Source organism: Setaria italica, chromosome IV (assembly GCF_000263155.2).
Source record: "Setaria italica strain Yugu1 chromosome IV, Setaria_italica_v2.0, whole genome shotgun sequence".
NCBI classification, from domain to species: domain Eukaryota; kingdom Viridiplantae; phylum Streptophyta; class Magnoliopsida; order Poales; family Poaceae; genus Setaria; species Setaria italica.
Window position 1 is genome coordinate 34,585,150 of NC_028453.1, and position 23,194 is coordinate 34,608,343.

The 23,194-nt window shown below is 46.1% G+C and overlaps 2 protein-coding genes across 2 annotated transcripts; one reads left to right on the top strand and one right to left on the bottom strand.

Moving 5' to 3' along the window:
• The first annotated feature begins 1,849 nt into the window (after window positions 1–1,849).
• LOC101771746 (serine-threonine kinase receptor-associated protein) lies at window positions 1,850–10,385 on the top strand. Its single transcript, XM_004965909.3, has 7 exons — window positions 1,850–2,296; window positions 5,578–5,713; window positions 6,517–6,598; window positions 8,060–8,235; window positions 8,337–8,474; window positions 8,558–8,697; window positions 9,701–10,385. Exons 1-7 carry the CDS (start codon window positions 2,176–2,178, stop codon window positions 9,925–9,927), a joined length of 1,020 nt encoding a protein of 339 aa, XP_004965966.1. The 5' UTR covers window positions 1,850–2,175; the 3' UTR covers window positions 9,928–10,385.
• Window positions 10,386–11,997: 1,612 nt separating this feature from the next.
• On the bottom strand, window positions 11,998–14,161 carry LOC101771353 (3-ketoacyl-CoA synthase 11). The gene is made up of 2 exons (XM_004965908.3): window positions 14,002–14,161; window positions 11,998–13,843 (listed from the first exon to the last, which is right to left on the bottom strand). Exon 2 carries the CDS (start codon window positions 13,834–13,836, stop codon window positions 12,271–12,273), a length of 1,566 nt encoding a protein of 521 aa, XP_004965965.1. The 5' UTR covers window positions 13,837–13,843; window positions 14,002–14,161; the 3' UTR covers window positions 11,998–12,270.
• Between the last annotated feature and the right edge of the window lie 9,033 nt (window positions 14,162–23,194).

Consider the following 23,194-nt stretch of genomic DNA (forward strand, 5'->3'; position numbering starts at 1 on the left):
GGTCCAGTTAATTTTTAATATTTTAATCAATGTTGATGGGTGATGACTAATATAATATTGATCCATCTAGGTGTTCGGTTATCTTTGTTCTGGTTCTGGATTATCTAGTGTTCCGATTCAAGATTCTAGTCGTGTTTTTTGCAAACCGATCTAGAAAGTATGAATCTGGTTACCAAAAGCGTAAGAAAAAAAATAAAGAATAGAGGATTTAACTCAATCTCAAAAAGGTGCTATGGATAAATTTGTTAGAAAAGAGTCACAAGTGTCCACCGATAATCAGTCACTTGGTCAAGGACATATCATTGAAGATTTCATTTCAAGGAACACTAAAAGAATGAAGCAATTCATGTAAAGATTATGAAAGCAAAGATTCGAATAGGTACGGTTTTTGATATATCATATATTAAATAGTCCTAATTTTTACAGAGGTAGGCCTCATTTTAGAGTTTGATACAAGGCCTCAATTTTTTCCGGTTCAGCCCTGCACGGTACACATGCTAATCTTGTTCGCTTCAGCTTATTCAGCCGGCTTATCAGCCACCAAACAGTATTTTCTCTCACAATAAATCAGCCGTTTCAGCTTTTCAGACGGCTTACAAGCTCAAGCGAACAGAAACCGCTGTGCAGAAACATCGTTCTCTCCTGGACCCACAGCTCAAGCGAACGGAAACGCTGTGCAGAAACATCGTTCTCTCCTGGACCCACAGCTCAGGATCGAAATCCACGCTACGATGGTCGAAAGTCCAAGGTGGACCATTCCTGGACCCACGCTAGGAAATCCACGCCTTTCTATGGATGGACTCAAAGAATAAGAGATGTAAAGCGTTTTCCCGGATTCCAGCCGGCTTTAAAACACCATGCGCGTGTACGCACTCACCAACACTCGCCGTCACCTCCTACTTCACGCAGATCCAGCGGAAGACGACGATGGTCGCACCGCTCGCTCGGTACCTCCGACGTCTCGCGGCAATGGCTGCCATGGACGGCCGCGCCCGCGCGATCGGCGGCCACCACCAGCAGCTCATCGACTCCGCCCGTGTCCTGCTGCTGCTCGGCGCCATCACCCTCACGCACCAAGTGAGCAGGAGCGCGCCCTCGTCCGGCAACGTCGAGCACTTGGTCATCGGCCTCATCCTCTGGCTGCTCGGCGCGGCGCTCGCGATGCTGTCGCTCGTTGCCCGGCGGTTCCCAAGGCTCGCGGCCGCCGGTGCTTGTATCGCGACGGCGCTGCGCAATTACTTGCTTGGCGGTCTTTGAGCCGCCAAGTCCAACGAGGCAGATCATCAGTGGCCCTGTAACCCTGTTCATCAGTGTGCTGTGCCATCCATCCTACATACCGCATGCTAGCGTGCTACCGACCTACCGTTCTGCAATTTCTTTCATACCATCACGTTTTAACTTCTCCAATTGGCGCTTTTTAAATTTTAATATGTAATAAAATTGGTTGTTACCGATGATTGAACTTTGTCTCCAATGAATGAATGAACCATGCATGATCTCTGATGAGATCGAGCAGAGGAAGAGAGGGAAAAGGCCCAGCCGCTTAACCCCTTTGCAAACCATAGCAATAGCATGATCTCTGAAGTGAGATTACACGGCCCACCATTTCTTTCCGTAAATAAAAGGCCCGTAGAACAGAAGTTCGTCTCGGCCCAGACAAATCTTCCAAAACGCTCACGGAAAATCCAGACCGTCAGTCGACGATCCTGCGGCCCACAACGACCCCAACCCGACAAGGCGACAGCTTCCCACTCGCGCAGTCTCGCCCTCCCCTCCCGCTGCGACCGCTCGAGCGCGTGCCTCTTCGCCTCTTCCCGTCCCTATATAAGCCCGGCGTCCGGCTTCCTGCCCCCTTCCCCACCCTTCCGCCCAAGGAGGCCGGCCTCGCCTCACCCTCCACTCCCGCCCGCCCCCCGCCGATCCATCCACCCAATAAAGCGCCTGTACAGATCCAACCCTAAGGATCCGGATCGCCCTGCCCCGCGCCGATCCGCGCGATTTGATTCCAATTTCCTCCGATTTTTTTTGCCCCGGATTTTTGTTGCGGGTTTTCTCTCTTCTCCGATCGGAGTGCTAGGGTTTGGGGCGCGAGGGGCGGCGCATTCCAGGGCCATCGTCGTCGCCGGGGCTAGGGTGTTTATCTCACCGGGGGAACGGGGTGCGAGCCGAGGCGCGATGGAGCAGAAGAAGAAGGTGACGATCCCGCTGGTGTGCCACGGCCACTCGAGGCCCGTGGTGGACCTCTTCTACAGCCCCGTCACGCCCGACGGCTACTTCCTCATCAGCGCCAGCAAGGGTAAGTGAATCGAATCCCCCGGCATTCCCTCCGGTTCTGGGCGATGCTTTTTATTTTTAGTTTTGTGATTGGTTCGGATCAGGCTGTTGATTGTGACGCGATGGCCTGCTGTTAGCTATATGCTGTTGCGAGATGTTGCTAGGCTTGTTTGAGCGTTCTGATTTCTCTTTAGTTTTAGCTGGAATAGAAATTGGTTGGTAGTGCAGTTTGTCCCATGATAGTTTCCTGATGATTTAACTGTGTACTTGGTTGGTTTGTGCGCTGAATTTTTCTAAACTACCTCTAGGCCTGCAGAAATTGGACAGTGTTCTTTTGAACTGGCCCACTAAATATGCCTACACACCTGTTTCGTGTAAGATAACGGTATTACCGGCTATATCAATTCTGTAAGGAATATACCATTTAAGGAATGAATCAAAGGACACAACACCGTAGTTTCCTTTTTCTGAAAGTATCCACGGTCAAATGGTGAAACTGATCTCCAATCTAGAAATGCCCGAGCATTTTTTCCCGTTTGGGCATGATTTAAAAAAGCACTAGGCAGGCATCAGGTTGGCGCGTAGTGCCTAATCGCTGATTATTTGAACCTGGCGGCCCACTTTGTCGTATAGGCAGAAGGCATTTATTAGGCACTTGGCGGGACGGGCCATAACAGCTAGGCAGGCTACTTGGTTGATTTCTGGAGGAAACAAAATTTTAGATGTTATTGTTATCATCCCTGCTCCCGGATTGCCTTTGAGCAAGGGAAACCTTTACTCATTTCTTGATTTATTTCGTTGAAATTTTCTCGCTCCATCTATAACCCTATACTCAAATTATGTTGGTAGATCAAGTTCCACTTGTTCCTTCCTTTCATATGCTAAGTAGTCTCCAATAGTTATGGCTATGAAGGGTGCTGAAATTGAATAATTTGTGTTGCTGGTGACTGATATGCAATTGGAGACATGTTGTTCATGTGTATGCGATATATTGGCTAGGCTGTATGCGTTTAAGCGTTCTGATTTCTCTCTAGTTTTTTAGCTGGACAGCAGTTGGTTGGTGGTGCAGTCTGTGCAATGATAGTTTCCTGATGATTTAACTGCGTACTTTGGTTTGTTTATGGGCTGCATTTTTCTAAAGTACCTTCTAGACCTGCAGAAATTGGACAGTGTTCTTTTGAACTGATCCACTAAATATGCTTACACACCCATTTCGTGTCAGATAACGGAATTGTCGGGTATATCAATTTATTAAGGAATATACCATTTAAGGAATGAGTCAAAAGAGACAACACTGTAGTTTCCTATTTCTGAAAGCATCCATGGTGTGAAACTGACAGCCGATTCGCCAATCTAGAAATGTCCAAGCGTTTTCCCCCCTTTTGGGCATGATTCAAAGCACTAGGCACGCATTAGGTTGGCGCGTACTGCCTACCTGGCGGCCACTTTGTCGTTTAGGCAGAAGACATTTATTAGGAACTTGGTGGGATGGGTGATAACAGCTGGGCTGGCTACTTGGTTGATTTCTGGAGAAAACAAAATTGTAATCGTTACTGTTATCAGCCCCACTCCCTGATTCAATTCTTTGAGCAAGAGAAACCCATTACTCATAGCTTGATTTATTTCATTGTGATTTTCTCGCTCCATCCATATCACTATACTCTACTTTTATGTTGGTAGATCGAACTTCCACTTGTTCCTTCCATTCATATGCTCAAGTAGCCTCCAATGGTTATGGCTATGAAGGGTGCTGATATTGAATAATTTATGTTACTGGTGACTGATACGCGATTGGAAACATTATGTTCATGTGCTTTAGATGCGTAGTATTAGTTACCAGATACTATCACTGAAGTTATTTGTGGTTGGAATGGTGCAATTTATCTGAAGTTTACCATATCGGACTCATTTGGAGGATGAATAAGTAATTGCGAACATGTTTATACAATATCTTGCCATTATTAGTCCTTATAATTCTATTGCTGGCCACTTTTAATGTAATCTTGTTAGAGCAATATTTCATTTTGTAGTGCATGGGTTCCTTTTTAGAGCGTGCCTTTCCCAGTTTGGATGGTTAGCTGCTCAGTTACTTAAATTAGGCTGTACTTCATTGATATTTCTGTGTTATCTGGATTACTTTATATTTTCATGAGTTAATTTATGTCAGTTAAAATTGGAATTGTCAAATCAATACTATATATAGTCAGTATTTTTTATAGCTTAATGTTTTGAATGCCAGAGTTACGGTTACAAAGGTTGGAAACAAAAATAAACGGTTGGATATTCATGGACACCATGTTAAGCTTGGTACAGAAACGGATATTTGATACATAGAAAGATGTGCGGGAATCTTCGTCGTGGATAACGTTACCCGGATGGCCGGATTACGAAAGAACAACTTAGTTTATAGGTTCATGAATCATGATGAAAGTAATATGTGGTTTTTTATATCCAAATGCTATACAAGTAGAAAAATAGATCGCATACCCTTTGCCAAACAATATCCTGGCCCGTTCAAAAAAGGATGGCCTTATGGGTATTCAAATATTGCCATGTTGTATCATAGTTTACACCCCAGATTCAGCTTATTTAAGCTTTATAATCTTGCTTATATAAGCTCATATGGTCAAATACCCTAACTTATAACGTAGCTTATATAATCCTATAACTGCCCTGTTCCAGCTTATTTTAACTTTATTCTTTCACACCTATAAGGTGGATTATATAAGCTGGGGGTAAACAAACGGGCCTTTTTCTTCGGAATCTAAATGCATCCCCATTGTGTGAGGATAGAATTGCACTTTATGTTCTATAATACCTATTTGAGCTTCCTTGCATTAACTCTCTATAGTAGGCATTGGAATGGATTTATGAGTTATACATTGAAATGTATCTTTGATGAAGCAAGAACAGTTGGCTGAATTTTTTAAGCAACTATGCATTGTAGCACTTGAGCCTCAACTGGATATTATGCATTGGAGAAGAGAATGGGTAGGCATTAGGGTAGCTCTTACCAAGGTTGGAGTGGAACCAAGCGACATTCCAAAATGAGTCAGACCTACCTATCATGAGTGAGGGAGCTGGTGACATTGCAAAAAAAAAATGATGCTCCACTAAAGGGGTGGTAAACGTTGAACTGTTGAAGTGCTTTTTGTTAAGTTGGACATGTGTGGTCCTATGCCAGCCAGCTTTGAATGATTTTACATTGTTGCATATGAAAATTTGCAGTAGGAGAAGCATATTTGCGTTTAGTTATGTTGCTAGCTATTGAATGCCTCTTCTGTCATTTGTTTTGTCCTGCAGATACAAATCCAATGCTTCGTAATGGTGAGACTGGCGATTGGATTGGGACTTTTCAAGGTCATAAAGGAGCTGTTTGGTGCTGTTGTCTTGACAAAAATGCTCTGCGTGCCGCATCTGCTTCTGCTGACTTCTCAGCGTATGGTTTTCTTGCCCTTTGAAGTTCTAGTTGGTATTGGTGTTAATTTGATTCTTTTATAGGTAAATTGATGCATCAAATTATGTTTATTTGATGGATAATTTCTATTAATTCATTCTTCATTTGCTACCTGAGACATGTTATACATGAATTTAGCTGTGTGGTTCATTTCGCTATTCTGATCTGCCAGCAACTTGGAACACAATCATATTTATACAGGGCATATTTGTACTCAAATGTGTTAGGATAGAAGTTATTGTTCATTTATTTGCTGCCCTTAACATACACCCTTTTTACCTAATAACTATTATGTAAACATAGTTAGAATGAGTACATTGCTCTTGTTTTGAATTCTATAGATCAGGAATGTATAATACCTACATAAGGTTTTGAACTCTTTACACTTGGGCGAGAAAACTTTAAACCTAACGAAGAAAATGTGGGATTGAAGAATTTTTGAAAGGGTTATCATACATAGTACTGTGATAAAACTTTGGGTGTAATCTTTTCCTAAGATTCAGGAGGCAAGTGGCCTACCGTTGTTGTTACCACAATCTATTTAGGATCAATGTGGATCTTACAGAATTCAGGTTAGTGAATATGGCTTTTAAGTAGGTTTTCTTAGTTCAATGAAGTATACAATTGTATGCAAAGCGATAACTGCCTAATTGGGAAGTTTGCATGAAAATGTATCGGTTGGCAGGTCTTAACTCTTTAAGATATCCACTACAGCAGGTGTTTTAATGTTCATTCCTGATTTCAATTATCTGTTAGTAACTAACATGGATACCTTCTTTTTCCAGTAAAGTATGGGATGCGCTAACTGGTGATGAGCTACATTCATTTGAACACAAGCATATAGTCCGGGCCTGTGCTTTTTCTGAGGTACTTATCTTTACCACATTTACGATCAGTGTTTAAAATCGCAGGCTAAATGATTTAGCGGAGGCACCAGCACTACACAACCACTTTAGTGGGATATGGCCGCTGCAAGGGGTTTCAAAAATATCATAAACGAATAGTTTTCTAGGTAGAATAGCAGCAGCAGCTTAACATATTTCCTTGGCTTAGCTTGCTGGCCCAGCTGCCCATTCAAAAGCTATCTGCTTCCTGCTCGACCCCTCCAATTCAACCAATTCTTGAAATTCTTGGTGCCTCCATAGCTTGATGCCCCCAATTCTTGTGAAATGAAGCCTTGGTTCCTCCCCATCTCCCAGCCCAAGATCCTCACAACCTCACCCTCTCCCTCCTCCAGACCTCAACCTTGTGCCCTGCCACATCAGCTGCTTGTCCATGGCCCCTTTCTCCAAGCGTGAGTGTGCCGGAGGTGTGAACCTCAACCTCGCGGCAGAGCGTGTCTTGGAGACCATGCATATGGGAGGTCTTGATTGTGGCTGAGGTTGACTGCGACATTGCATTGTCCATGTGGGACCAGCAGCGGGCGGTGGGGGCGCCTGGACAAGCATGGCTTCTCTTGGCTGATATCACACCGTGCAGACGAGCAGAATAGAATAACGGCGCTAAAACCCTTTCACCAGTACAGCAATTAGCGCTGCTAATTGACACGAGGGCGCCCGTAATGAAGTACTGGAGGAAGTTCATGTGCACAGCACCAGCCTCCTCCAAACACTTGATAATGTCAACATCAAAGTCTTCCAGTCCAAGCAAGTTGGAGTAAACCCAACAGGGAACCACTCAAGTTAATTTGCATAGCGCCAGCCGCCAGCCTCCTTCAAACACTAGCGCTGCTATATCCCGCTATTATGTACGCTGCTTACTATGAATGATGTCAGTTCTGGAGTGCTGTGTTCCACCTTAAAATGATGTAGTGCATAGCTATTTTATAAAATTTCTTTAATGTGGTTAGGCAGTGTGAAATACTTGGTCAGTTACATTAAAGCCTGTCCTAGTATTTTATGCTTACTGCAATTATTGGCTATCCGAAAAACATATTGTTAATGTGGATTCATATCCATGGGTGCATCTTACTTATCAGTAGCAAGTATTTGTTTATTTTCTTTACTTTATACTCCTGGTCCAAGACTCCAATATAGTTGCCTTTTTAGTTCCATGCTTATGGAAATAAAACATAGCTTACCTCTTTTAATTATAATTATGTTTCCATGTATCTGACGCTACCTATAAATGTTAATTCCTTTAAAACCAACAGATATGTATTTGCATTTTGCAAACTAAAATCAGTACGTGAAAGCATATGTTTTGGACTTGGGGCAACTGCTTTATGTCTTGTCCTTTGATGTCTCTTTTTTACATGCTCGTGGAACAATTGGTGCTGTCCTTTATGGGTCACTTCCAACCTGATTTCAATTGCCAATGACACTGCAGGATACCCACCTGTTACTCACTGGAGGCATGGAGAAGACTTTGCGTGTGTATGACATGAATCGTCCTGATGCAGCACCAAGAGAGCTTGACAAATCACCTGGTTCTGTCCGAACTGCTGCTTGGCTTCATAGTGACCAAACTATATTAAGTTCCTGCACTGATATGGGTGGAGTAAGGTAAGGACACGAAAGAAATGCCTCAATTAATAATAAACTAGTATACTGATTGGCCATTTATTTTAACTACAGCTTCGATTAACTTTTGTGGCAATTTGCAGACTATGGGATGTGAGAACTGGAAAAATTGTCCAAACTCTTGAAACCAAGGCTTCTGTCACTAGTGCAGAAGTAAGCCAGGATGGCAGGTTCATCACTACAGCTGATGGCTCAAGTGTAAAATTTTGGGACGCGAATCAGTAAGCTTCTTGTATCATCATTTTTCTTGACAACTTTAATTGATTGGTACCTTTCCAACAAGTTTTTGGGTATTTTTCATCAGCTTCGGGCTTGTTAAAAGCTATGATATGCCATGCAATGTGGAGTCAGCCTCACTTGAACCGAAGTCCGGGAGTAAATTTGTTGCTGGAGGAGAAGATTTGTGGGTTCATTTATTTGATTTCTTTACTGGTGAAGAAATAAGTAAGTTTATCTGTTTTAGTTCTTAATCATTCACAAATCCTGCAGCTAACCCCTGGTGTAGCCTTTGCCTATACAAATAGAAAGATTAGCATATTATGTAGCATATTATGTTTGTTTGGCTTTCAATGTTGCGTTCTGCTATTCTGGTTTTCACTGTTAAATAGTAACATTATCAGTTATATTCCGATATTCTAGCTTCAACGCCAGTCCTAGCTGCTAGCTCACTAGTCCATAGTACAGATAATACTTTAGCAAAAATTGTGTACCTTTAAGGAATCAAAACTCCTTTCCTTTTGAGTACAAATGTCATAATAAACTCAGAAAAAGGATATTTTTTGGCAACTATGAACTCTGGAATTCCATTGCCATTGTTGAACCAAGTGTTCCTTATATACCTGGGTTCTCTAGATTTTTCCTTGTATGCTCCAAAAGGCTATTTTGCCTCATGTTGAGGTATCTAGGGCAAAATAGTCTTTAAAATAGCATGGAGGGAATTTTTCATGAGAAAAGACTGTTATTAAGGAATATTGGGTTTGCTGGTGACTAATTGTAACGTAGCTTACCTTTCTTTGTTTTTTCTTCCACACTTTTTCCCAAATCATGTAAGCAACAACTTCGCTTATTAATACAAATGTTCAGACCGGCTTCTTGCCTGCCGTAGCCCCTGTAAAAAAATGTGAAGTATTGGGTTTGCTAGTGGAATATATTTTTGGATGTTGCAGGAGTTTTCAGCCACCCTGAATAACTTAAATCTTTTCAAATAGTTCTGACCCGTATTCACCTGATAATTAGCTATAGTTTTGGTTAGTTGATAAATAATTGTAGGGAGTACCTTGATGGCATTTATGCTCTGTTTTTGTATTTCTCTTAAGTTGAAAAGCTTTTTGCTGTGGTTAAGGTTTTAATCTTTTAGAAATGCTTCTTGTGTTCAGTATTTTTAAGGTTTTGGTTCTATTCCATTACACTTTCCAGATGAAATGATGATTGTTCTTCTAATATGCAGCTTGTAACAAAGGGCATCATGGTCCAGTCCACTGCGTCAGGTTTGCACCTGGCGGTGAATCATATGCATCAGGTTCAGAAGATGGCACCATCCGTATCTGGCAGCTTAGCCCTCCTAATGCTGATGACAATGAGGCGGCCAATGGCAAGCCGGCTGATGGGGTGAACGAGGTTACAACCAAGATCGAAGGCTTCCACATCCCAAAGGAGGGGCAGACTGAGGGTTAGGACAGCATGGCATCTCTGGCATGCTTAGCGGTGATTGGTTCGTATTGGGAGGAGATTGCCATCAGAGCTGCCGTGGTCATTCAATTTCTCCCATCATCAGCGCCTGTTTGCTATGCAAGGGTATAGCCTGGCTTCTTGAGTCATCACAGCACTGGGGAAAAATCCATATCCCTTCGTAAGCAAATGGTGGTGGGTTTTTGTATGGGGCCCTCGCTTGATAGAACAGTATCAACATAGTGACTGTAGTGTCGAAAATAAACCTGAGAAAAGAGTTGGGTAGTTTAGGTACCGTGTTTGCGTTCAGGAAAGTGGAGTATTTTGTATCGCCGCTGGTAACCGTGATTGTGTTGACCCGTTTTTTGCTTCTCTGTTTTCCAATCCGTACGATGCATGAGGGCTTCACTGACCTGTAAGTTTTGTAGCTTTTGAAGTTTGAATGCCGATTTTGAAGTTGCGAATGTCTCTTGCTCCTGAAGTAGCTCAAGATCGTCATGCCCAACGAGTGACAGATTCCTCCTGTTAGGATGACTCGAGCTCCATACGTGACAGTCTCTTGTCATGGTTGCCAAGAACGTTCGGCACTGCAGATCAGTGACCAGATCCGCTAAACCTGAAACGGTGTTTGCACGCATGTAATTGTTCTCGCATCTATAGCTCATAATTGGTTCTGGCATCGCATAAAGACTTTTTCCAGGGTCATCTGGGATATGGCACTGACTGGCAGCATGTTGTGCTAGACAGGAAGCACTCCATCCTCCTCGTCACTGCGTTCGCAAAAGGGAATCGCGTCACATGCCCCGCCATGTGAGCCGATCCATGGCTGCGTCTGCGTGTATCTGATGGTGCCGTGCCGTTCCCGGCCGCGGCGTGCATGTGGAATCGCTGTTCATGGCCATCTCATGATTGACGCTAGTTGTACAAAGCCTGGTACTATTATTATTGTTGCAAGTCGTCGTTTCATCCGGCAAAGAAACTGGAGTTTTGTACTACCAAAAACTGCTGTCGTAATGGACCCATATGGTTCAGGACTTCAGATCTGAGTATCTAAGTACACGCACACTGCAAATGGTTTCTGAAGAGAAAAAAAAATGCGTTTCTGCAACGGACAGTCATGCAATTCTGATCTTGTCGTATCAGTGCTCCGTCTTGTAAATTGCAATGGCCTCACGTGGTGTCAGTGTCACAGGAAGTTGTAGGCTTCTGCATCGCCCCCCTGCCACAGGAAACGGAGAACGCCGTTCAATTCATCAATTCAAATACCGAGAGAAGAGCAGGCGCGTTTCAGGATGTCAGGATATGGTTTTGCAACTGGAGCTGAGCTCTTGCGCTTCTGCAGCCACAGAAGGCAGGCGCGCGCCAGGCAGCTACAAATTGGCCGGATGCAGAGCACGGGGACCTCACCCATGAGGCCCTGGACCCCTTCCAGTGCACGCTTGGCTGCAGACTGGATTGATGTGCGTGTTCCATGGCCAAATTGCCAAATTCCAGAGTCATCTTGCGGAATTTTTTAGGTGCTACTAGCAAATGTATCGCCTTCTGGCAATGCACAAAAACCTTGTATATAAACTTAAAGTGTAGCATAATCCGTAATTTTCTTTAATGAATACAGTGATGCCAAGATCACGTGGTCAACTCTGGTTTAATTCAAAATAATGCTAAGACAGGCTACAGCTGCTATCAAAGCAATAATTGACAGGTTGGATATTGATTACAAGTATGAATGCATAATTGACAGGCGCTTGCACCCAAATCATCCAAGCAAGCTCAGATCCACATCAGAGACAGCTGCTGGAGGTCACTTGGAGAACCAGAGACGGGCACCGCACCGCACCGCACGTCCGGCACATCACATTCAGTACCTCCCCATGTTGATAATCTAGATGATACTAGGACGGAAACGATCAATTGAATAGGGGAATTCAAGTTTCAGTTGGGCTGCAATTGAGACACATCAGTACCTCCCCATAACAACCTATACCAATCCAAAACACGACAATCTAGATGATACTAGGACAGAACAGATTAATTGAATAGGGGAATTGAAGTTTCAGTTGGGCTGCAATTGAGACGTCAGGCAGCAAAGAATGCGACAAAACCAATTGATTCCGCCAATCTGAATAAATTGGACATATCAGACATTAAGCCATTCAGGCAGCCCTAGTGAAGAAATCACACCCTTTCTACCTAATCAAATCATCATCTACTCCAAGTTCCCTCACGGATGCCATGCTACAACTGAAAACAAGAACTGACGGTGCGTACGATGGGATCAGAAGCGTAAACCTCTGCCCAGCCCTTGACAATGACCCAACTCCACTTGCCACCTGGGAACAACTAGTATCTTCATGCGTTGCCAACCTTTGAGATCTTTGGGACATCCACCGGGAAGTTGTCGATCTCATCCATCCAGGGGCTCTTCTCCTTGGTCGGGTTCACGGTCCGGAGTGCCTTCCAGACGGCACTGTTGCACTTGAACCCGGACCCGAACGCGATCTGCCAGATCCTGTCGCGTTTCCTGATCCTCCCCTTGGCCTCACTGTACGCCAGCTCATACCAGAGCGAGCTGCTCGACGTATTGCCAAACCTGTACAGGGTCATCCTCGATGGCTCCATGTGCCAGTCAGTAAGTTCCAGGTTCTTCTCCAGCTCATCAAGCACGGCACGGCCGCCGGCGTGGATGCAGAAGTGCTCGAAGGCCAGCTTGAAGTCGGGGATGTACGGCTTGATCTTCATCTTGAGCACCTTCTTGGCAACCAATGTGGCCATGAAGAGAAGCTGCTCTGACAACGGGAGCACCAGCGGCCCCAAAGTGGTGATGTTGGTCTTGAGAGCATCACCGGCGACCGCCATGAGGTCCTTGGACAGTGACACACCGATCTTGCCAATCTCATCCTCCTCCTGCGTCACACAGCCAAAGCACTTGTCATCGGCGCCCTTGTGCGTGCGCACTGTGTGCACCAGCTCGTACTTGGACCTCCGCCTGTCGGACCTCTTGTTCGAGAGCAAGATGGCAGCACCACCCATCCGGAACAGGCAATTGGACACGAGCATGGACCGGTTGTTCCCAAAATACCAATTCAGGGTGATGTTCTCCATGCTGATCACCAACGCGTACGAGTTGGGATGCACCTGCAGCAGATCCTTGGCGAGGTCAATGGACAGCAGCCCGGCGCTGCAGCCCATCCCGCCGAGGTTGTAGCTAACAATGTTCCCCCTCAGCTTGTAATGGTTCACCACCATGGCTGACAGCGACGGCGTCGGGTTGAACAAGCTGCAGTTGACCACGAGAACGCCAATGTCCTTGGGCCTGACCCCAGTCTTCTCGAGCAGCTGGTCGATGGCGCCGAACATGACGGCGCGCGCCTCATTGCGCGCCTCGTCCATGCACGGGTTGGGGGGCACCCGGAGCACGGCGGGGGGCAGGTAGGTGTCCTCGCCGAGGCCGGAGCGCTCGAGGATCTTGCGCTGGAACTCGAGGTTCTCGTCGGTGAAGGAGCCGGTGAGCTTGGAGCAGTGCATGAAGGTCTCGCGCGTGCACTTGCGCTCCGGCTCCGGCTTGTAGCAGGCGAAGTCGAGCAGGTACACGGGGCGCGGGCGGGTGAGGAAGTAGACGGTGGAGAGGAAGACGAGCAGGGTGGAGCAGGCCACCACGGAGAGGAGGTTGAAGCGGAGCTGCTCCCACAGGTCGGCGAGGTCGCGCGGGGAGACGGTGGAGAGCTGCACGGCGACAAGCGCCATGAGCGGCGACAGCAGCAGGTACATCCCGTGGGAGATGAGGTAGTGGTATCCCAGCTTCACGTACTTGAGCCGCACCGACTGCTGGAAGTCCGGCAGCCGCTGCCGCGGCCGAGCCGGCTCCGGCGCCGGCGGCGCGGGGGCAGCATTGGGCTCCGCCGCCGATGTCCCCATACTTTTACTGAAAAATAAAGATGCCCGTCAGAAAAATCCCAAATGCCAGGATCTCAGGCAAGAACTCCTGGATCTCCGAATCGAGGTTTCAGATTGGAACGCCCGGAGAATCCAAATCTGACGCGGGCGGCTAATCAGGAGAAAGAGGGAGGTTTCCACGCGTACCAGGAGGAGGATTGGTTTCCCGAAGAGGAGCAGAGGGAGGAGGCGACGGAGGGGGAAGAGGAGAAGGCTTCAACCGGCAAGCCGCCGCCCTTCCCTCTCTTGTCTCTCGATCTCCGCGCTAATGCGGCCGCGAGCGCCACGGGGAGGCGCCCAGCGCGGTGGTTTAATAGGGGGCCAAAGGAGGCCACGCGAAATGAACAAACGGGGAAGACAAGGCCGGGGAAGAGGAAAAGTTTTCGTCGCCCCCTCTACTAATTCCTCTATTCTCATCTCGATCCAAAAGGATCAAACAGCATTTCTTTGCAAGCTGTTTTCTGAGTTGGCACCTGAAAATATTTACCACCTTATTTTTTTTGTTTGATGGAAGTTAGAGAAGCTCGAACTTATTTTTCTATATATATATATTTTTTTTTTCAGACCTTGATTCGCTCCCACGGGTAGCGAATTTTGACGGACGGATGTTTCATAGGTTAGAGGCCCTTTCACATTTACCACCTTATTTTACCAAGGCGTGTTCGGTTAAGTAATCTTTTTCTACTTTGGTAAATGTATAGTATGTGAAAATATTAAAAATAGCTTGGTATAGGAGGCAAGCACTTCATATTCACGGCAATAATAGACCAAATCTAATTCATTTCCTTGAAAGGAATCTTGTTCGTTTTGGTAAAGCGCCTTGATTGCAAAAGTCTGGAACCAGAATTCAAGGTCTTTTAAGTGCTTGACATACAAAGTAAGAGAGATTCCTTTTCCTGTGTGTGTATATATATATTTTTTTAAAAAAAAGAAATTTAGCTATCAAATATATTATACAAACACAAGAGATTTAGCAATCAATTGCCCTGTAGTCTAGTCTGGGATCAATTGCTCAGGGCAAGTACACCATAAACTTTTCATTTTGTGAGCCTCGACTTTGAAGTAGAGGGTAGTTTGTTGTTTCACTTATAATATTTTGGAAGTTGCGAAAAAACCTTTAGCCTAGTGGTTAGAGCATTCGAATAGCATAGTAGGTCTGAGTTCGACTTTTTGTGGGAGCAAACTGGTTTGAAGAAAAAAATATAAAAAATAGGTAGGGGTTTCTTTGGTTTAAAAAATATTTTTGAAGCTTAAATGCATGGGTATTGACACATATAGATTCCCATGATTTAGCAAAAGTTCCATTAAAGCGTTGCTTTTCCTTATTTAGTACTGTACCATAATTTTCGTGCAAAAGTGGGGGGCTAAAGTGCGAAGCAATAAACCTTTACGCAACTGTTTATATGCTCAAATTCTGCGCGTTCTTTGGCGAAAAGACGGAAGAAATTCTGCGCGTACAAGGATCAACGGCTGCCAGGGCAGCGCGGGTTGATACGGACGGCTGGATCGGGCCCAGACCGGTAACAGGCACCCACGTTGCGCGAGTACCTTCCAATAGTGCCCATCCACCCTTTTCCAGATACCCGTAGCCTTTTCATTCTCACGTGCATGTGGGCCCCATGTGGTTTTGCCAGTGGAAACAGAGGTACTGGACAACTGGGCCCACGGAACGGGTGGGCCCTCTCTGGCTGGACTAGCTGCTGAGGAAGAGAGGAGTGTCATCCGACTTTTCACAACATTATTTCTGGGAAGGTCACTCTGGGTACTTTCAACATGGAAATTTCTCACCAATTCAGTTCAAGTTAAGTCAAAGTTTATCATATAGACATCTAATTTTTCAAGGACACGTACCTCACCAAATAAAGTACAAAAATCAATGGCGACAGTTTTTAATGAGTAAAATGCATGGTTGGTTCTTAACTTGATTGTATTGATTATATGTGTCACTTAGGGTGTGTTTGGTTGGAGGAACGAAGGGGACGGGACAGAGTCATCCCTCTTTTTAGGGATGAGATGATCCCACCTAGTGTTTGGTTGGAGGGACGATGACGTCCCAATTCATTATTTGGTTGATGAGGATGACCCATTATTGATGGCGTTTGCAAGTAGCAGGTCCCAAATGTCAGCCGTAGAAGGCTACGGGACCCGCGTGTCAGTCACAAAAAATAGAGGACCTCCGTGCCGTCCGTGCGTGCCCGCCTCCTGCCTCGCTGTCGGTGCGCACCATCCTGCCTGCTATGCCCCAGCCAGCTCATCAGCCGGCTGCGCGCCATCCCCGGGCTGCTTTGTCGCCGCCCACTTGCTCCGGCTAGTGCAGCTCCGGCCCGATATACTCCGCTGCCTACTCAGTCTCGGCTAGCTCCGGCCTGATTTCGACGACGCTAGGATGGGAGGAGACGCTGACGAGGGGTTGGAGGCCACGAGCAGCGGGAGGAGACTCTGGCAATGGGCGAGGGACGGGAGGCCTAGAGGGGCGGGAGGAAACGTCGGCAAGGGGCGGGAAGCCAGGAGCGGCGGGAGAAGACACCAGTGACAGGCATGGCCGGAGGAGCGGGAGAAGACGCCGGCGACGGGCCTGGCTGGAGGAGTAGGAGAGCCGGGGCCGGGTTGGCGCACGCAAGGAGGAGCTGGAGGGGCGGACAGCACGAGGAGATGGGTAGGCGCAAGGAGACGGAGGGAGACGTTGTGCACGGGGGATGGATCCGTCCGCTAGTTATGGAGGGGCCGAGCCGTCCCTCTTTTCAAGGAATATTCCTCTTTGATGCTATCCCGTCCCACCTATTACTTCAACCAAACATATGCAAAATTGGGATAGACCCGTCCCATCCCGTCCCTCCATCCAAACACACCCTTAGGTTCTCATACTTTCAAAATGCAGATCTGGCTTCCTAAATTTGGGCTCGATTGTCATTTAGGTTCTTATATTCTCAAAATGCACATTTGCCCCTTAAATTTGGTTTCAGGTGTCATTTATATCCCTAAACTCTTAAATACGGTGTCATCCCACCTATAGAACATGATAATTAAATTTTGTGCTTCCAAGCAAGCCATTATTTTTATTAGCATATTTCCTAACTTATTTTATTACCCCTTTAGATTCTCCCAATATTCATCCGGTAAGTACAACGACAAGTTATTCAAATTTGAGGAATCTTTCAAGAATAATATAGTATGGCTGTCATGCTATAGCAAGGTAAGATATTGCCTTCAAAGGAAAAGATTATCACGATTTATAGATTCAGCACACCAATATTCTCAACACACATTGAGCTGAATTCACTTTACTTAATTATAATGAAACTATTATCTATATAAAAATTAGTTTTTATCAATTTAATTAGGATGGCAAAGTTTTAAAGAGTATATGGATCTAGATGACACCTGAAGATAAGGTTCGAGGGCTAAATCTGCATTTTAAAAGTATAGGGACCTAAATGACATTCGAGTCTAAGTTTAGGGAGCCAAATTTGCATTTTGAGAATACAGACAAATAAGTTTAAGAACTGACCATGCACCACTACTAAAAAATAATTTGTAGGGGCGCCTCTTTTTTTATAGAGGCGGGCGAAATTGCCACCCGCACCTACAAAATTGGGTCAGTTACTGTAGCATACGGCCTGCCCCTAGAAAACCATTTGCAGGGGCGGGTCGCAGGATTGCCCACTCTTGGAAATGGGGGCGATTTTTAGTAGGGGCGGGCCACGTCATCATCCCTGGAAATAATTTTCGGGAGCGGGTGATGCCATCACCCACCCCTGGAATAGCCCCCATTTCCAAGGGTGGGTGATGGCATCACCCGCTCCCGAAAATTATTTCCAGGGATGATGACGTGGCCCGCCCCTAGAAATGGGTACGCTATAAAATCATTGATGCATGAATGCGCCATGGACATCCTCAGCGGAACACTTGATGAATCTTATTTTATCTGTTTTTATGCCTTTTGCAAACTCAAAGCCAATCTTGATTGCATAGTGCCTCACTACCTTCCTAAATGTGTCTATGTCAGAAAATAAACTCACAAAAATATAAATTGTAGCTCACGAAAATAAGTGTCATATATAAAGCAGCAGATAAGACATGTCACAACTCAATATAACTATAACCAAATGATAGATCCCACACAACAGATAAGACATGTCACATTGCATATGAAGTTCATAGATCACAACTCAACATAACCAAACGACAAATTTCACACAACAGAAACAGAACCAAGATTCTTTGACAAATAGCACTACTGCACTATCCATTTCTTCACTTAACATTAGCTACTCCTGAGGCAAGTATCCCAAGCATGACACCTACAATCAAGGTCACAACAATAGTAATGGCATCCACGTTGCATCCACCCCCAGTAGCCTTGTTTTTTTGGCCATAACAGCCTTGTTTTTCTTCCCCAGAAGATGCTTCAACTCTCCCACTTCCAACTTTAGTTCATTAATATGCCCTTTCATTTCTCCACACTGGATCTTCAATTCAAACATCTCCATCTTCATATCACAATTTGCCAGCTTTATCTGACTTATCTCATTCAACAAACCAGTGCTTGCCGATGGCTGAGGAGGCCGAAATCCAACACTTGACTGAGCTACTACTGTTCCTGGAGCATTACCCGCCAATTGATAGTTTGGAGGCACCAAATGGGAAATTTTTTCCTTCAAATGGTTCAAGTACTGAGGCTCAAACCAGTATTGGTCACATGTTCTAGGATCTCCCTACATCAACAACATAAATGCAAGTCAGCCCTATGGTTCCAACATGGTCGATTCCATGATGTCAGGGTTGCAATCTTACATTAATGTTGTTGAGGAACTTTTAGAACATGTAGCCTCCATTGCTCTTGAGCCAAATCACCCTAATTCCACACTTATAGCAGTCGACGAGGGGGAGTGGCACGAACTGGTTGCGACTTGGCACCGACGATGGGTAGGTACTCGACATGACCTTCACTTGCTTGTTCTCGAAGGATGTCGAGGAGCTATAAGACGACGAGAAGGTCAACAGCTTGCCTTGCCTCCCTTGTCCTCCTCTGCAGCGGCGAAAGCTGTGGCCGCGTGCAGCGGCGGTGGTCAGTGGCGGAAGCTGTGGCGGCATGGCTGCAGCGGCGGCGGTGGAAGCTTGGCATCGTGGTGGTGGCAGCCGTGCCCGCGCGGGAGGAGGGCACCGCGGAAAGAGGCGCCGTGGGAGGAGGGTGCCGCGACGGCTGCCCACACGTGGAAGGAGGCACCGCGAGAGGAGGGGAGGAGGCGCAGCGCTGCAGCGGTGGAGCCCGCGAGGGAGGGGAGGGGCACCGGAGCGGGAGCGGAGGGAGGGGCTGGGGAAATTTTGGCAGCCTGACGGCGTTCCGCGGGCTTATCCAAAAATTTGGCTAAGTCCGCACGGGCGCCACCATATATAGGGTGGCATTAGCAGGGGCAGGTGACGCTGTCACCCGCACGTGAAAATCATTTCTCTATTTTTTTTCTTCTATAATGTATTTTTGAGCTATTAAATGATCTCAAATGCAAAAGTTGTCAATTACAAAGTTTAATGTCTCATTGAGCTCTACAATTTTTGTATAACGTTTGTATTCATCTAAGATGACATGAAAAAGTTTGTATTTAAAAAAATACATCCACTAAACACATTCACATGTACTCACACATATATTCATACATTCACAGTTTTAAAATATATGAAACATTACTAATATACTCGCTTCGTCTCAAAATAAGCCTTTTTACAAATTTGCAGACAAAATTAAGAAGGATGTAAAATGCCCTACATACCCCAAATAAAATTATTTAGTTGGCTTCGATAACCGAGATGTCTTATGAATTCATATAGCCATTTAATTATGCATATATGTGATTAACTCAGTGTCCCTAAGGCCAGTCTCAGTGCACAGTTTCATGGTACAGTTACCAAGGCTGAGAACTTGGTAACTGTGCCTGCTGGGTTTCATGGTGATAAAACTCCTCTCAGATATGATGAAACTCCATCTCCTCTCTCCTCATAATAACCTTTCCATATCAACAATTTTGTTGATATGGCGTATTATTTAATGACCATGAAACTCCTAATGAAACCTCCATTGAGACTAGCCTAAGAGAGTGGAAGGCTTGTTCGGTATGTAATGGCAGTCCTAACCCAATGACTAGGTTAGTGTATATAAAATTAAATGAGCTGTCATCTAGAATAAAAGATGATGCAGCAAGGGAGTAAACGAAGAAAGAGAAGGAAACCAGGTCTTTCATGAGACCTAGTTTCTACACACCATCCAAGCCATAATGACATATGAGTAGTATTAAGTGTAAGTATGAAATAGTGATGTTTATATTGGAAGAGTAGTGCCTAATACTAGTTTCTTGATGATGTGGAGTTTATGAAAACTATGGCTAGTGTCTTGGATTGGGACTGCCCTAATAACCTTGTGACTCGTGAGGGGAGCCGACATTGGTGTGCAAGCCCCACTTGTAACCTACAAATGCACCATTTATGGGGTAAAATTATATTTCAACTCTAAAAGAGCACTTATTTTTTGATAGAAGCAGTATTATTTATGCATGTACAGGGTGCTAATTGACATGATGTGTTAAATTCTACTACATGTGATCTCTTATTTCAAATTATACAAGAGGGGTGAGGTGTGGAATTATGGGTGGCCAAACTCAGCGTCTTTCACGAGCACATTTGGTCCGAGTGTGCTAAGCAACCATATGTAAAAAGAAGATGTGAATCGAGTGTGGAAATTTGCATTCTACCACCGGCTATGAACACAATTTTCCGAATCAATAAACGAGTTGATTACTAATTTATTTGCGTTAGGTGATGCGTTCTCCCGTCAAACACTTCCGGTCAACCGCACGAAAGGACACATCGAGCAGTGACGATGGAACCCAAGTACAAGTGGACGCGGCTGCGGTTGCTTCCGTGCCGATGGAGCTCGACAAGTATACACCCATCGCCGTTTCCTCTCATCACAAGCCATTGAAATTTGAAACCAGCTCGAGAGGAGGACCTTGACTCGCCTTCAACGACGAGGGTGGCAGTTGCGTCCGGATCGAGAGAGAGACTTTGAACGGATCGGAGACGAGAGCAATGCGTGCTCTCGCGCCACGTCTCAGCACGCAGGGACGCAGGTGTTGATGAGCCTGTGAACCTGAAGGTGTGTACACGCGTATAGTACAAAATTCGTCGATTGATCATGCCACGTCGGATCCGTGGTTCCTACTGTGGCCTGCAACACTACCTGTCCTTGCACACGGCCTCGACATTTACCTGGCCCCGGAAGGCACGGAGGTGTCGGTTTTTTTTCGAGCCATGTCCTTGCGGTGAATCACACACAATTGGCTGGTGCGGCTTGAATGCCATGTACCATGTCGTGGATGCCTTTTTCTCTCCAACCGAACCCCGGTAAACATATGATGCCACGGTACTTCTTTCTTATAGTTAAAAAAGCTCCTTTCTTAGTTAGGTTAGGTACTGCTAATGCATATACATGCTATCTCCCACTTCTGGAATGGGACGAAAGTATGAAACCGTTGTTCTTCCAAGGATGATCAATCTACCGTGGGGTTGGTTGGTGGTTTGTTCTCCTCCCTTGTGCATCGGCACCGGATGCCGGCGGTAGGTCATGTAAATGCGCACGCGCTCCGGCCACGAGCCACCGCGGGCAAGCATGAACTGGCTGGCACGTGACGCAGCAGCCCATGTGATGTGACCCTGCCTGGCCCCGGCATCAGCAGTCCCTTGCTCTGGCTTCATCTTCTCCTCATCTTCGTTCCTAGCTCGGCCGCTCTTCAAGGTGAACAACCGAGATATGGTCACCTATGGGCTACGGCAGGTGTAACTTCAACCCTAGTCTCTGGTCCATGAGACCATGACCATGAGAACGCGTACGTGTGGTGAGTCATCAAATGTGGTGCTACACCAACCAGAGCTGAAATTCTGGTTCTCACAAAAGAAAAGGGAGACTTGTTAAGATACTTTGTTTTCAACGTGTTCTGATCCTTCACACGATCCGGCCTTCAGTTCCTTTTTCTCGATCTCTAAGGTACCGTTTATATATAGATATTGAAGTTTGAAATTCGAAATTGGCATTGGTGCGGGTGCATCCGAATTTTGCTGTTCGGATGGTTTTGGAATTGCTGATCGGAATCTCACTCTAATACCAAGCGGCATTCAGTGTACTGCCGCACTCCCTTTGGCAATGTCGACCTCCCCCTTCTCCTACATCTCTCTCCATCTCCCATCTCTCCCCTTCTCCGTATCTTGTATCTGTCTCTCTCCCCCCTTCATCTCTCCACCGACCTTCGGTGTGGAGCTCTAGCGAAGGGCTCCGCTTGGGTCGGAGCGGACGGAGTTGGTGCTCCAGTGGATGGTGCGTGTTGGGGTAAAATACCGTCCCCCGAAGTTAGGGGCTGAACAGTTCCAAATGAAAAAACTTCGGGTGAGCTAAAGTGAACTCCCCCTCCATCCAGAACATGTCATTTTCCATTCACGACGTGCCCAACACAATGCCCCCTTACAACTTTATCGAAGCACATTCGGATCGTTACGGTAACATTACACCACTTTTATCATATACTTTATAACTCATCACTTTACAGCCAAGCTCGAAGTGGCCTCCCGTAGCGAATTCGCGTCGTCCCACCGAAAGCGCCCCCCCCTCAAAACACCATTTTTATCACATACTTTATAACTCATCACTTTACAGCCAAGCTCGTGGCGAACTCGCGTCGTCCCACCGAAAGCGCCCCAAAAAAAACAACCATGGATTCTACGGATCTGACTTTGGTCTTCACTCCCGAGCTTCGCAATCCCCGTGTCGCCGCACGCGAAGTCACCACCCCGCGCCAGCAATCCATTCCTGCAAAGACATTACACCTCTCCGCGAGCGAACAAAAAAAATGATGAACAGAAAAGAGTCAGAAATCTGTCAGGCCGCAAGGTCCCAACAGTGCGAAGGAGGACGGGGCACGCGAGGCGAGCTGAGGCACATCCTTCTCGGCTAGTCAAGGACGGCGTGCACGACCTTCTCTGGCGAGTCAAGGGTGACACTGGTGAGCTCCGCCCAGGCAAGGGCGGTGCGGCTCGGCCTTCTCCCACGAGGTGGGGGCGTGGCACGCGGGTGACCTCCGCCCCAGAAGCGGCTGGCGTGGCTCGGCCGTCTCCGACTAGGTGAGGTGCGGGGTATGTGTGTGTGTGTGTGTGTGTGTGGGGGGGGGGGGGCGTATGAGAAATGAATATTTTTTTTCCAAGGGTTACCAGAGGCTTGGTGCTATTTACTGCCTATCCAAGAACATGTAATCGGCATTGCTGGACTGGAAGCCAGCCATTGCCAATGCCAACTCTTTGA